At 37.1% G+C, this 15240-nt stretch overlaps 1 protein-coding gene across 3 annotated transcripts; it reads left to right on the top strand.

Annotated features, from left to right (window-relative positions):
• The first annotated feature begins 1533 nt into the window (after positions 1-1533).
• Positions 1534-15221, top strand: SPC25 (SPC25 component of NDC80 kinetochore complex). 3 transcript variants are annotated; one of them, XM_046659027.1, is made up of 7 exons: positions 1534-1634; positions 2451-2598; positions 2696-2761; positions 8410-8556; positions 9854-9958; positions 13195-13293; positions 15017-15221. In XM_046659027.1, exons 2-7 carry the CDS (start codon positions 2460-2462, stop codon positions 15139-15141), a joined length of 681 nt encoding a protein of 226 aa, XP_046514983.1. In that variant the 5' UTR covers positions 1534-1634; positions 2451-2459; the 3' UTR covers positions 15142-15221. The 3 variants fall into 3 exon arrangements, with proteins under 3 accessions (XP_046514983.1, XP_046514982.1, XP_046514985.1); XM_046659026.1 differs by having other exon boundaries at positions 2448-2598; XM_046659029.1 differs by having other exon boundaries at positions 2430-2598.
• Positions 15222-15240: the final 19 nt, after the last annotated feature.

The following is a 15240-nucleotide window of genomic DNA, read 5'->3' as shown; positions in this document are numbered from 1 at the left end:
TAAAAATTTCGTATCCAAATAAAGAGTAAACAAAAAATAGTATCCATTATGCTGAAATTGAAGTTATTGTATTTGTGAAACATTGACAGATCATTAAATGGATAATGCTAAATAACCACACCTAACTGATTAATTAATTCAACCTGGATTGGGGTGGAAGTGATGTGATTATCCAGACAGCAGAACACGTTTCCTTAAAATCAGGATTCTACGAGTAGTGTGATTGTCTTGTAATGGGGGCTATATGAATCCCCTCAGCTAAAGTTGGTATTCAATTGCAACAGTTTTTCTATTTCTTTGCTAACTTAAATTTTGTTCTATTTAAAGTCTTATTTATACGTGTTTTAATATGACAAGCTATCGCATAGGAAGTAAGTAGGATATAAATCATAAAAACAAGAAATCATTTTGAGTATTTACGTTATAGGGACCTATTCGAAGGCTCTTGCATTTATTAACTCTTTTAGTCCTCACAGTGGGTATGCGAAGAAGATATTATTATTACCTTCACTTTACAGAAGAGGAAACTGAGGTCCGAGAGACCAAGCAAGTTGCCCACAGTCACACACAGTAAACGAAGGAGGCTAGATTTCAAACCCGGGCTGTCTTATTGCAGAGCTGGAGCAGGTAGCCACCGTGTAATTAATTAGAGAAGTAAACTGCCTACAGGACATTAACATTTGATTAATATCTCCAACAATAGCCTCTCAAACTCAACATATTAAAATTATAACTCATTCTACCTCTGTCTCCTGGCAACACCCCTCCCCCACACACCAGCTATACGGTGAAGCCAACTTCCATTCTGCCAGCGGTATCACCATTCTCTCAAACATCTGGGCTAAAAAGTGAATTACCTCTGACTTCCCCTTCTCCTTTTCGCTTTTATCTGCAACACAGCCAGTCAGAGAGGGCAGGTACCAAGAATCTTGACTATTCAAAGTTTTCTGTCACTGAGTTTCTACTGGGGCAGAAATTACTAGTACTAGGTACTGCCTCTTGATGTTTCTGTTTTAATTTACATGGTCAAAAACAGAGAATCAGGAAATTTTGGAAGTGTTAATATTAGAAGCCAATAAACAGTTATATTGCAGCCATTTCCCAGTGAAGAGTTATTGAATGATGAGACAAATTAAATAGTATTTTTATTCGCGTTATTATTTTTAATTAGCTTTTTTAAGCTACGGGTAGTATCAAAGAAGAGGGTATATACTTGGCCACAGAATACAATTAAAGTCCAATATTTATATTTGCTGCAGAACCTTTATTTGAAACTGATGAATGACCTGTCCTGACGAACGGCTGGCTAGTCTTTCAGGTACTAATACTTTGCGAAGCCAAGATGAGAGTCGGTAGTCTCTCAGAAAGAACTACAAATCCCAGAATGCCCTTTTCCCTGTCTTTTTCGCGAGAATCCCAGAGGGCTAGATCAACCAATCCCTTCATGGAGAGACTTTGCTATCAGCCAATCAGGAGGCGAATGGGCGCCTGCAGGCGGGAGGAGGAAGGCACCCTAGGTTTGAAATACGAAAGTTGGCGCGGCTGCGGGAGCTGGGTCTAGAGGCGAATTGTTAACTCAGATCTGTTCAGGTCTCGTGTGGGGAAGGCGGCGGGGCTCAGGCCTGCCGGAGAAGGTGAGGGAGGTGGGAGCTGGGCTGAGCTCCCCGAACCGCCTGTCGCGATAGGGGAAAGTGGGTTTGGGGGTGAATATGTGTTTTCGCGGGCGACAGCTGCGAAATGCACGTCTTGCTGTTTGGGCGTCTAGGCCTCGCGGGGTGGGCAGCGGCGAGGCTGAGGGGTTTTGTGTTACACCGAACGAGATGTCTGTGGCCCCTCTGGGAAGATTTTACGTCATCGGGAAGGTTTTAGCGTTACAGAGAACCGGTGGGACCTGAGTCTTAAAGGACATCCTTTTACAGAGAACACTGAGGCCCAGGAGTGGAGGTGACTTGTACAGGTCCTAGACTAAACCCACTAAACTCCCACTTCCGTCTCCCTTTTATTGCTGCCTTTCCTGATCTGGAATGAGCGGGAGAAGCAGGGTAGATGTGTGGGGTCATACCGTGTGGGAAGGGGCCGGCCATCTGGGACCTGGCGATCCAGGCTGGAATTGAAAGAGTCAGAGTTGAAAGGGGCCTTAGAAGTCACCAGTTTTACTTGTGGGAAAACGGAGTTAATGTCGTTTCCCCAGGGTCATAGAGCTTGTAAGTGTCCTGTGCAATTACCTTCCTAACGGATTCCCAGGAGGTAAGGGTTTCCTGAATTCTTCCTGAGCCTTAACCATAGTTAAGTCCAGGTGGCTTGATCTGCTTTGGGATATCTAGAGTTAAAAGTAAGTTGCTAACCATTTTCTAGCAAAAGTCATACTGCCAAGATATATGTGATTGGGATATGTGGTTGATACGATTTTAATAACTTAAAAAATACAGTGTGTGTTCTGTTTGTAGCAGTTTTACAAAATGGTAGAGGACGAACTGGCACTATTTGATAAAAGCATAAATGAATTTTGGAATAAATTCAAAAATACGGTCAGTGACACCTCCTGTCAGATGGTGGGACTAAGAGATGCCTACAAGGACTCCATTAAAGCATTTGCAGGTACCTAAAGTTAACTTGTAACATGCTGTTTCTGTTGTTCTTGTTTGTTTGCGTTATTTCACCTGAATTGAAACTTAAATTTCAATTTATCTTTCAGAAAAGCTGTCTGTGAAATTAAAGGAAGAAGAACGAATGGTTGAGTTGTTTCTGGAATATCAAAATCGTATGTGACAAGCTGTAGACCACAGAGTTTTTTTTAGATTAAACATCTTTATGAAATCCCTCATACAAATGAAACAATATTTTGTGTGTATGTGTGTGTGTATATATCTACATACATTACAAAAATAATAAACATTTATGTATCCGCAACCCAGATTAAGAAATAGAACATCCCATGTTATACCTTCCTTTTCTCCCACCTTCCAGAACTAACCTATCAATATTTTGTTTAGTATTGTGTTTTTGAATGTTATATAAGTGGCATCATTTTTGTATTCCATCCCTTTTTCACTCAGTGTTATTCTCCTTGTGAGATTCATCTTTGCTGATGTGTAAATGCCAGTATTTTTTTTTAATGAGTTTGTTTTCCCATTGGAAATCACAGACTTGGGTTCGAAAAGCTGGAGTTCTCTCAGCTTTGTGGGAGTATGGTTAGTAACTCTGACAGTTTTTATCCATATTTTTACTACTCTTCTTGCCTTCTCATTTCTGCCATTCTGGGTTGTCCAGAGTGGATCAGCAGTTTTTATTGAATTCTTGCATACAAACCACAGATTTGTGGCCACAGGCCAAATTCCACTGCAGATACTAAAATTAGCAGCACCATGTTTTAAACACTAATAAATTAGAATGGCTTTGCATGGGGCATGTGTTCTCTAATTTGCCAGTCCCTGATAGTTTCTTTTGCTTTGCTTTGCCCACTTTACTCATTGTCTGACTCCTGCGGGCATTTGATTTGGTAACCCCTGGTTGACTATTATGCTAGACTTTTACCCATGTTTACTTTCTAAGCTGCCCTGAAGCTTCCATAGCCTATTACTGCCTCTCTTCTTCCCTCTGTAACCATAGCAGGAAGGAAAACCACTTTTGTTTGTGCGTGCATGTGTGCACATGTGTGTGTATGAGTGGTATTGAGTTTGGGTCCTTTAAATACTCTTGGTTTATAGAATCCCTAGGGATTAGAAAATTAAGTTTGAAACTCAGTTTTTACTACTATGTGTCTCAAACTCTGCCCCCCCTTTTTTTTTGCTGGGGAAGATTCGCTCAGAGCTAACACCTGTTGCCAATTTTCCTCTTTTATGTGAGCTGCTGCCACAGCATGGCTGCTGACAGACGAGTCGTGTGGTTCTGTGCCGGGGAACTGAACCCAGCTGCCAGAGCAGAGCACGCCAAACTTTAAGCTTGCTACCCTAGAGAAGGTCACATAGAGGAGGGTTAGGGAAGTTCATCAGGTTCAGTGCTATATTCTAGAAGAGGGGAACAGCATAGGAATGCGGCAGAAACATGAGAGTTTGTGGAGTTCTGGGATGACTCGAGTGCAGTGTGAATGGGGAGTGGCTGGTCAAATGATGAACTACATTGTATGTTGGGCAGAGGAATTTGGGCTTTGTTCTTCAGGAGACTAAGGAGTTGCTACAGGATTTTAACCTGGAAAATGGTATGGGATTTGTATTTCAGAAAAAGCACTGACAGTGTCATGCACAACAACCAGGGAAGTGAGATGGTGGGCCATAAAGAGACCAGTTAGAGGAACAAGCTAGTGCAGTAGTTCAGGCAAACAGTGAGGATGGTTTGGGCCAGTGACAGCACTGAGGAGGTAGGCTCACGACTGATGGCCTGGATGTGGGGGTGTGATGTGGCTAGGATGATTCCTTCTAACTTGGACTAGGTCAGTGGTGATGCATTTACTAAGTGAGGGGTTAGAAGAGATGGAGCATGTTTTCAGGGGTGGGAGGGAAACGTAGATGGGTTCAGTTTTACATGTGTTGAGTGAATATGCCAAGTTACTGTGCCGTGGGCTTTGCAGGTGGAGATGTCTGGTAGGCAGTGGATCTGGAGGCCAGCCAGCAAAGTGGTCTTTGCTGAAGATAGAGATTTGGGAGTCTTCATTGTATTTGCGGGTTGAAGCTATGGAAGAATGTGTAGAGTGAAAGGAAATAGCCTAGGATAGTAGTTAATATTTATTGTTTTTACTGTATGCCAGGTACTGTGCTGAACTTTATATATACCATCTCTTGTCTCCATTTTTATATCAGTTCTCCAAAGTAGGTCTTCTTATTGTTATTCTCATTTCACCGATGAGATTACTCACTCAGAGAGAGTGAGACTTTTTTCCAGATCGTCAGATTGACTCAAGAGGCCTTGCTCACGCTCAATCGTTGCCTGCCTGTAATCTGAGAGGGAGGTAAATGGAAAGGACCAGGAAAGGCAGAATTAGAAACTGGAGAGCATAGAAGTAAGAGAAAAGACAGAAACTGGAATAGGAAAGAACCAAGACAGAGGGTGTTGTCAACACTGGGAAGTCACAGGTATATCCAGTAAGATAAAGCTGAAAGGCTCTCTGTATGTAGTCATTTGGAAGAAAATGACCTACAGTGAGCCGGTTTTAGTGGAGTGTTGGCAGAGGTCCCATTGGAGTTAGGAGATGAAGAAGTAGTGTGGAAGCTTAAATGGAAGAGATGGCAGCTACACTGGGACAGAGTGATATGGGTGAACTTTTCCTTTCATTTCTAAGGGTCCACCCTAAAATGAGCATGGTCATTTGCTGCGGGAAAGAAGTCAGAGGAGAAGCACATGTTGAAAAAAGCAGGAGATAATTAGGATAGAGGGAAAGGAATCTGGGTTATAGATTAGCCTTGGATTTGAAAAGGAGCAGCTGTTACTCTGGCAGGAGAGAAGCTGCTGATAAAGGTACGTTGTGGGAGTAGGGAAGATTGAGGGAGCTCATTCACTCCCCACGTATTTGTTAAGCGGCTACTCTGTCAGGTGCTCTTCTAGGAAGATAGAGAACAAATTAGCCAAAAATTCTGGCCCACCTGGGACATGTGTTCCTTCCATTTATCACAAGGAGGAAGATCATCTATTGCAAGTGAGAAGTATCTGCTGTGGGCCACGCTCTTCAGTGATCTTAAATCCTGAAATCTGTACAAGACAGAGTATCCCTGTTTTGCAGATGAAGAAATTGAGGCTCACTGAGGTTAGGAGACTTGCCTGAGGTCATACATTTTGTAGATAGAAGATCTAGGATTGTAGCCAAAATGTCTATGCTCCTTCCAGTGTACCTCACTGAACTTTCTCCGTGGCAAGAAAGCACAAGGGAGGGCTCCTATGCTGAGTAGTAGTGAAAGTTTGGACTATTGGCCCTGGAGAATGAGACAGCTGACTATATACTCATAAAATAATAGCCACGCAATACCAAGGGCCCTTAGATTTCTTATCTTATCTTGGGACAAATGCACACAGTTCTTCAAATGTTAGAATAGAGACACATACGTGGGATTTATGTATCACTTAGGAGTTTAAAACTTTTTACATTATTACTGGATGCTCTGTGAGGCAACTAAATGGGGCAGCTATTGTTATCCATGTTTTACAAATGAGGAAAACAGTCGAAGTTGTGGTTTGACCAAGGTCCTTGGGTAATAACTGAGGCGGCTGATTGCAAGTGAGACCTTTTGACTTTAAATCTGCATCTTTTGTAGTATGAGTCTACTTAATTTCCTTTAAAAAGTAGAAATTTTCTTCCTAGTAATTCTGATAAGTTGTTTATTTTTAAGTTATACTTGATATAATATATAATTGTGTCCAAATTATTGGAAATACAGAAAAGTAAACAAAAAATATTACCTGTAATGTTGAGAACCACATCAAAGTGACTTTCTAGTTTTTATTTCTTCTGTGCTATGTAGTTTTTTTAAAGATAATTTTGTTCCTAGTGTCTGTATAGCTTTGTGTGATTTTTTTCCTTTATCTACTTTGAGCGTATTTTCCCACACTACTAAATTCTTTGAAAATATATTCTACCTTCTTGACACACCATATTTTTTTAATAATTTACTTATTAGACATTTAAGATGTTTTCAGCTTTTCTCCATTCTAAGTAACACTGAAAATAATTTTTGTATGTAAATATTTGCACACATCTTGTTTTCTTAGGGTAACTTTGTAAAAATGAAATTACTGAATCAAAGGACATGAATTTCCTAAAGAATTTTATTTTTCAATGTCAAAAACATCTTCCACCAGGACTCTAGTATTTTGCATTCTTTTCAACACTAGCTATTCTTTTAAACATTATTGTAATAAATGAAAATTGGTATGTTGCTTTATTTGCATTTCTATGCTTGCTGCTGAGGTTAAATTATCTTTCATATTCATCAACCATCTGCATTCTGTGTTTCCTCTGTGTATTCCTTTGTTTTTTTCTTAGGAATTTATATTTGTGTCTTCCTTAGATTAAGAATAGTAACCCATTGTTGGGGGAGGAGAGTTTAATGGTCAGAAGCACGGCCTTTGCATCTAGGTCATAACTATTTGTTGCATCCTATCAAAGAAAGCTTTGGGCAAGTGGCTCAACTGCTAAGACTTTTACCCCTTCTTTTAAACAAAAGACTAAGACCTACATAATAGTACTATTGTGAAACGTAAGTAAATCTCTATAAATATAAGGTGTTGAACAAAGTACCTAGATATAATAGAGTTTTATGTTTATTTGAATCAAATATGAATTTTTTCACCTGCATGTTAATTTTAAGTAGCCAGTACATGCCTTTCTCTCTGATTTCTTTTTGCCTTTGAGTAAAAAGATCTTTCCCCATAGAGTCAATTTTATATTCACAGATACTGCCTTTTAGGTTTTGTAAGATTTCGTTTTATATTTAAATATTTAATAAATATGGAATTTATTTTGGATTTTAGCACTGTTTAGGGAACAATCTACCTGTTAACTTATGATATTTCGCTTATCATTAATTTCCTAAAAGTACCAACATTTGGGAATGTCTTTTTTGTTTAACTCAGCTGTATGTCAGTTCTTCAACTATCATACCGCTATTGTATTAATAGTGTCACAATCTGAGATTAAATCTAATAGGGCAAGTCTCTTTCCTTGTTAGTTTTTTTACCATATTTTCTTAACTGTCCTCACCTGTGTATTCGTCAGATAAATTTTGTAATTACTTTTGTTAGACCCTCCCTTTCCCTTTCCTCCCAATTCTCTTAGGGCTACACTAAACATAGAAGTGAATTTGGGATATATCAGCATCTTTATAATATTGAGAAGCGTAAAATGTCTCTCATATATCCAGGTCACATATATGTCTCAGATGAGTTTTGCATTTTTTCGCATACAGAACTTACATATTTCTTGATCTGGATTATTCTTGAATGTTTTGTTTCTTACCAGTGTAAATGAGATTTCCCCCTTCCTTCCTCCTTGCCTCCCTCTCTTCTTCCTTCCCTTCTTTCTCTCTTTTTGTCATGTTGCAGAATCACTTATACAGCAGTAGAATTAGCTGTTTCTTCAAGGCGCTGTAAAGCCGTCTTCCAGAGCTTGTCGTCTTTGGTGGGGTGTTTATTTATGTACTTATTTGAAGGGGAGAGCTGCGAAGGTCGTGACCTTCTGATTTTCTGTGTCTTGGTTTAATTTGGTATTCTCATTTTAAAAAGCATTTTTGTCTCTTATTTTCAAAGATAAATAGGAAAGAATAGGATTTTTTTTGTTCTTTTACAATGTTGAATCATTCGGAAACACTTATCAATTAAACCATTCTTTATTATCCTATGAAAGTCAGTATGTTGGTCTTTTCTTAGATGCATGTCGCAGAGCAAAGCATATGTATTCTAGGTAAAACTTTGTGCTTCTTACAGAGATCTGCAGGCAGAATAAGCTCATTCAAGAAAAAAAAGATAACTTGTTAAAGTTGATTGCTGAAGTAAAAAGCAAGAAGCAGGAATTGGAAGTACTGACTACAAATATCCAGGATCTTAAGGAAGAATATGCCAGGAAGAAGGAGAGTAAGTTTCCAGTGTACACATTTAAAACATTAATCTAAATTTCACAGTGGTGACGGTTCACAATTATTATGTGTATCTCTCCTTCTCTCCAGTATCTCAGGGGCATAGTCTGCCACTCATCTCTGCACAGTGTCTGAAGTTAGCTAAGTGGGTTTTATTTTCTTTTGTTTTACTTAAAGGTTCTTTTGATTTCTATTAAAACCAGAGAATAATGAGATTGATATGGGAGTTTAATTAAGCAGAGTGGGAGACAGTTTCACTAAATAAGATTTGCCTAGGAGAAGCCATAGTGTAATTTATGGAACAGATTTATTGATCACTCATTCTCTGCCAGGAGCTACTGAACAAGCTCCTTATGGCTGCAAAGCCTCTTTATCTAAAAAACTTTCATATTCAAATAAGTACTCCCTTTCGAAAGGAGCCTTGTTCCTCCACAAACGAAGTAATCAATTCTCAAATCTCTTGAAAATAGCAGTTTGTTTTGTTAATGCTTTTTCTTACAGAGTTTGCATGCAAGTCTACATTATTCTTCTCATCTGCTAGGTATTACTTAGGGAATATTATGCTAACTTAAAAAAAAATCTAAACTAGCATGAAATAAGGCTGACTTCTTGTAAGAAATACTTCTGTTTAAAAGAATGGAATATTTTTCCAGTAAAGCAATTGATATATTCCTGGCTAGCCAGAAAAAGCAGAATAGTATAAAGGAAATCTTTCTATTTGTCTGTTAGCTAGGTTCGTACTTCATTGATTGGCTTGAGATTCAGTCATCAGCAAAGTCCAATTTCACCAGTCCTTACAAAGAGGATATTCTTGTCCTTACTGACTTCTTGAAATGGTGGTGGTTTGATCCAGTTTGGAAGATAGAGAAAACGAGACAGGCAAGGCATTCCTCTGAAGTGGCTGCTCCAGCTCTGTTTTAATATGGCTCCGCTCATGTCGTCTTCTACACTTGGCTACGCAGAAAAAGCAAAATAATATAAAGGAAGTCTTTCTGTTTCTCTGCTAGCCATGCACATCCTTGGCCTATTTATTTGTGCTACTGCATAATAACATAAGACAAAACTTACTTCTCTCACTACCTGTTCATGTTTTCTCATGCAGTTTTTCTTTCCAACTTGAATGTACAGAAGCCCCTTTTGCTAATTGGTAGAGATAGAAACTGAATAAATGTAAGCAGATCATGTGCCTGGCATTATTTTTATAGGTGTTTTCAACTTTTAAAAAAATGAAGTACATGAGCATTGATTGAGTGTTATTTAAAATGTTTGATATTCTGTGTGTTTTTTAATCATAGCTATTTCCACTGCTAACAAAGCTAATGAAGAGAGGTTGAAAAGGCTACAGAAATCTGCAGACTTGTATAAAGATCGACTTGGACTAGAAATTCGGAAAATTTATGGTAAGTATATTAATGTAGGTAAAACATAGGAGATTAGAAATGTATGTATTTTCTTAAGTAGAGGACAATTTAAAAGATATTTTCAACTAAAATAATGATCACATTGTTAACTTTTTAGAAAATAGGAAAAAGTTACAAAATGCTTATCACCCTAACATAATTACTGATGTCTTCGTTATTTATCATCCAGTATTTTGATAAATGTGTTTTAGGCATAGCTGCCAAAATGCAAATAATTTTTGTTTCTTGTTCTTACTGTCATTGTATGATTAGCATTTCTCTGTTGCTATAGCCTTCAAAATGATAATTTTAAAATGGTGATATGATAATTCATTCCATTAATATAGCATAATTTATTTAATTTTTTATCTATTATTTAACACATGTGTTACTTCTAACCTAACTTTTGGATTCTGCCACTATTTCAGTTTTAGAAATACTACAGTGAACATAGACGTCTTCATTTCTTTTGTATAAGTCCCATGGAATTCCCGGAAACAGACTACTGGGTTAAAGCATGTGAATATTTGTATGTTAGTTACATGTGTATGTGCTAATTTACAGCAATACCTGTTGTGCTGGGAGTCCCCAAGATCACCCTCAGGTTTGGTGATTCACTGGAAAGATTTATAGGACTCAGCATGTAGTCCTGTTCATGACTAAGACTTATTGAAGCAAAAGGATACAAAACAAAATCAGCAAACCACCCCCCCCCGCCCCCGAAAAAGGCACATGGGGCAAAGTCCAGAGAAAACAAGCTTTTCAGGCACAATTTTCAGGAGTCCTAACTCAGTGGACCCACAGAGGACATGCTTAATTTCTTCAGCATCAAATTGTGACAGTGCATGTGAAGCGTTGTCTACCAGAGATGCTCATTAGACTCTGGAAGCTTGTGCTGGTTTTCCCTGGACTTCACCCTATGTCTTTCCCCTTTGCTGATTTTACTGTATCATTTCTCTGTAAGAAACCGTAGCCCAGAGTACAACTGTGTGCTGAGTCCTATGAGTCCTCCTGGTGAATCTTCACACCTGGGTGGTCTGGGGGCCTCTGACACACCAGCCAAGGACCAACCTTGCAAGCAGGCCTTTCTGAGGTTCCAGAGATGACAGTCTCAGTCTTGCTGTGTTAACTCTCATGACACCTGTCTACAACGTAAAGAGTACTCATTTCATTGTAGTCTTGCCAGAATTATAGTTTTTAAAATTTTTGTTCTAAATATAAATATCAAAATATAAATAAAAAGTTTTATTTTTGGCAATTGACTAGATGTAACTGGCACTTTAGGAATGCATTTCTTTGATTATTAATAGGTGACCATTTCTTTCCTAATTATATTTCTATCTTTGATTGTTTGGGCCTTTTATTCATATATCTATTAGTCTTGGTCTTTTTCCTATCTGTTGGAATGAGTTTTTAATAAAAAATATTAACCTTTTGATTAGAGGAGAAGTTTTGATCCGTTGGACTCTTGGTATATATTCACTGTCATCCTGAGATGCTTTTTGTTTTGTTTAGTTTTGTTTCAAAACCAGTTTTAAAGCATTAAAATGTTTTTTGGATTTAAAGTAGAACTTTCTCATAGCCCTCAAAGTCAGGAAATAATGTTTTAAAGAAGAAATAATACAAATTAAACCCTTCATTTTTCCTAACTGAATATCTTATAAAGTCTTCTTTTCTTGGCATGCATCTCTCCCATTGCTATTAACAGTTTAAAAAATCTGGTGTACTGACGTGATTGTTTCATCTTGAATTTAAATGCAAGACAACTTTTCAAAGTTTCTGAAGACTTCTTTTTATAATTAAAAGCATTTTTTATAAGATTTCCTATTTAGTTTTGCATAAAAACTAAAATACAGGTGAATTTCTACTTTGTGGCTGCCATTTTGAATTTCTACCAGGCATTTACTTCTTTGTGAGCATTTGGAAATCTTTTGGAAAATAGGCGTTAAGTCCAGACAACCATGTAGAAAAAGTCAAATTAAATTTGTTTGACAATACATTTTATTTATTCACGGCAAAATATATATAACATAGAATTTGCCGTTTTAACTATTTTTTATTGTGCAATTCAGTGGCATTAATTACATTCACAGTGTTATGCAACCATCGCCACTATCTATTTCCAGAATTTTTCATCACCATAAACAGAAACTGTGCCCATTAAATAATAACTCCTCATTCTCCCCTCTCCACAGCCCTTGATAACCTCTGATCTACTTTCTGTCTCTACGAATTTGCCTAGTCTAGGTATTTCATATAAGTGGAATCATATAATATTTTTCCTTTTGTGTCTGACTTATTTCACTTAGCATAATATTTTCAAGGCTCATCCATGTTGTAGTGTATATCAAAATTCCGTTCTTTTTTATGACTGAATAATATTCCGTTGTATGTATACAGATTTTGTTTATCCATTCATCTGTTGGTGGACACTGGATTATCACCTGTGGCTGCCGTGAATGCTACTACTATGAACATAGGCGTATAGTTATCTCAGTCTCTATCTTCAATTCAATAGAATTGCTGGGTCATATTGTAATTCTTTATTTAAACTTTTTTGAGGATGCCAAACTGTTTTCCACAGGTGTAGCACCATTTTACATTCCCCCCAACAATGTACAAGGATTCTAAACTCTCCACGTCTTCACCAACACTACTCTTTTCTTTTCTTTCCTTTTTTTGTTTTGTTTTGTTATAGCCATCCTAGTAGGTGTGAAGTGGTATCTCATTGTTGTTTTGGTTTGCATTTCCTTAGTGATTAGCGATGTTGAGCATCTTTTCGTGTACTTGTTGGCTGTTTGTATCTGTTCTTTGGAGAAATATCTATTCAAGTCCTTTGTCCATTTTTGAATTGGGTTGTTTTTGTTGGTCAATTGTAGGAGTATTTATATTTCCTATATATTAAACTCAGATATATAATTTGCAAATATTTTCTCTCATTCTGTGGGTTATCTTTTCACTCTTGGTAGTGTCCTTTGAAGGACAAAACTTTTTAATTTTGATGAAGTTCAATTTATATGTATTTTTTCTTTTGTTGTGCTTTTGGTGCCACATTTAAACTACAATGCATTTTAAAACTAATTTGTAACTTGGACCTTTGGAGACATTAGTTAAGTGAATATATATACTTAGCAGTGTAGATGTTGATCAGAGACGGAAGTAAGAAAGCTCTTCTCCATTGAAAGCTTAGCACAATGAAATATTCTCATGCTAAATAATTTAATCTCTTTTTTCAGGTGATAAATTGCAGTTTATATTCACTAATGTTGACCCTAAGCATCCTGAGAGCCCATTTATGTTTTCCCTGCACCTAAATGAAGCAAGGGACTATGAAGGTATGTGCTCCTATCTCCTAACTGGTATTTAAGATTGGCATCCCAAAATGTTATTTGACTCAGAATATAAAGTTATATGAAGGAAAGTAATGGTCCCACAAGCTATTGCTCTCTTTTTCAGTCTTGCTTCTTGAGACATTGTCTTCTAAAGGCTGTGAGTATAGTTTTGATTTATAGATAGTGTCTAGGGGCCTTAATAAATAACTTCTCTTCAGGATGGCACAGTACCACAGTGGCTGAAAAGTCTGAAAGACAAAAGATCCCTGAATTTCATGTGCAAGTATGAATTAACCTTCTAGGGAACTTAAAACAAGGCTAAAGCTATAAGGGATATGACTGCTTAAATGTGAATATTATAATTTGTCCAAGTAGGTGATTTTAAAATTAAGTGTTAAATCATCAGAATGTGATAAGTTGTTTTCCAAAAAATAAATTAAAAAAAAAATTATCCTGTCCTGAAAATCCTACGTATTGATAATTTAGCTTAGTTGCTGATTCTGCAGCAGGTCAGAGGTCTTTAGTGTATGGGGAATGTATATGATTGGTGAACAAGAAGAGAATGGAAATATATTTATCTCATTTTTTATTCTTCTAATGCCCCGTTTAAAGTAATCCTTAATTTATTGGAATTCATAAAAATGGTTCTGAGCTCTTTGTACCTCTGTTCTCATCTTAAAGCATTTATGATAGCACTCAGGAGAACTGCTGTCACTCTCTAAGGTGCCCTCGTGACTCAATTCATATTCTGATGGAACTTATATTTTAGGAATCTAATTCAGGTACAAATTTTTTTCTCTCTAGGTAAATATCTTCTATCTAATGAGTGCTAAATTTTAAAAAGGAAACCCAAAAAACCTCTTACCTAGCATTTCAATTTTCTCCAAATTGGCTCTCCTCTATTGTTAGATAGTCTCATAATATTTGATAGAATCCACAGTATAAATTTTGAACCAAGTGCTCTTTGCCATTCTTTCTCTGCTTTGGTCCTGGGCCTTGTATTCTAAGCAATCTCTACCAAAGAGCTGGAAATCTGATAGGGGCCAATTTCTTCCCCTTGGACAAAGGACAAGACCGATAGTAGGAAAGGCTGGATCATTCTTTTCCTTTGACCACCCTCACTGGAGACCTGCTCCCAGTATGTACCAGCTGGTATGACTATGACTTTGAGTCTCATTTGCTTAGTAAGCCCTGTAAACACCACTTTTGGAATAGCTAATGACCTCCATTTCACTTGTAAAACTTGAGATATTTCTCTCCATAGTTGTACGTTATTAAGAGTTGCTATTGAAAGTTGTTCTTTTTTTGATCCAATGGCCAGAAACTAGAAGTCAGACTAAAGTTTTGCAAGGAAAACTGACTTAGTTAAAACAAATGAAAAAACCCCTGACTGTTAAACAGTTTAAGTGGTTAAAACAAAATGTATAGAAGAGGTGATGGAAAATGGCATTCTGTTCTGTATCACTAAGATCTTCAGTCCCTTGACTACCATCTGTTTAAATTTTAAAGCAAGATTATAGTACTTAACATTTGCATATTTAGAGATTAAAGAAAGGAAAGGTCCAAAGAAAGTTAGGATATGAAAATCAAGTGTGTATATCATTCTATGCTCAAAGCAGTTCGTTAAAATGAAATGAGTTGACTCAGATGAGAGTATTTAAATTAGAAATGCTTCTCTTCCATAAAAAATCTCATTCTAATTGTCTTCTGTTTCCCTCCCTTCTAGTGTCAGATAGTGCTCCTCATCTGGAGTGCCTGGCAGAATTTCAGGAGAAACTAAGGAGGACCAACAATTTTTCGGCTTTTCTTGCCAACGTTCGGAAAGCTTTTACTGCTATGGTTTATAATTAATGTAAATAGTATATAAAAATTGTTTATTTTTCTTTCCTATCGTATATCTCTTTTAAAAAGAATTTTCATTATTCATTATTTGTCTGTAATCTTTTTGTA

This window comes from Equus quagga, chromosome 4, assembly GCF_021613505.1.
Source record: "Equus quagga isolate Etosha38 chromosome 4, UCLA_HA_Equagga_1.0, whole genome shotgun sequence".
Classification (NCBI taxonomy): domain Eukaryota; kingdom Metazoa; phylum Chordata; class Mammalia; order Perissodactyla; family Equidae; genus Equus; species Equus quagga.
Note: the sequence above shows the minus strand (reverse complement) of the source record. Positions and strands in the feature narration are given on the sequence as shown.

Excerpts from the sequence above, each read along its gene's own strand:
- SPC25 (XM_046659027.1), top strand. The coding sequence starts at position 2,460 with ATGGTAGAGGACGAACTGGCACTATTTGATAAAAGCATAAATGAATTT. Across the intron at positions 2,762-8,409 it reads GTTTCTGGAATATCAAAATC|AGATCTGCAGGCAGAATAAG; the intron begins GTATGTGACAAG and ends TGCTTCTTACAG. Across the intron at positions 8,557-9,853 it reads ATATGCCAGGAAGAAGGAGA|CTATTTCCACTGCTAACAAA; the intron begins GTAAGTTTCCAG and ends TTTTAATCATAG.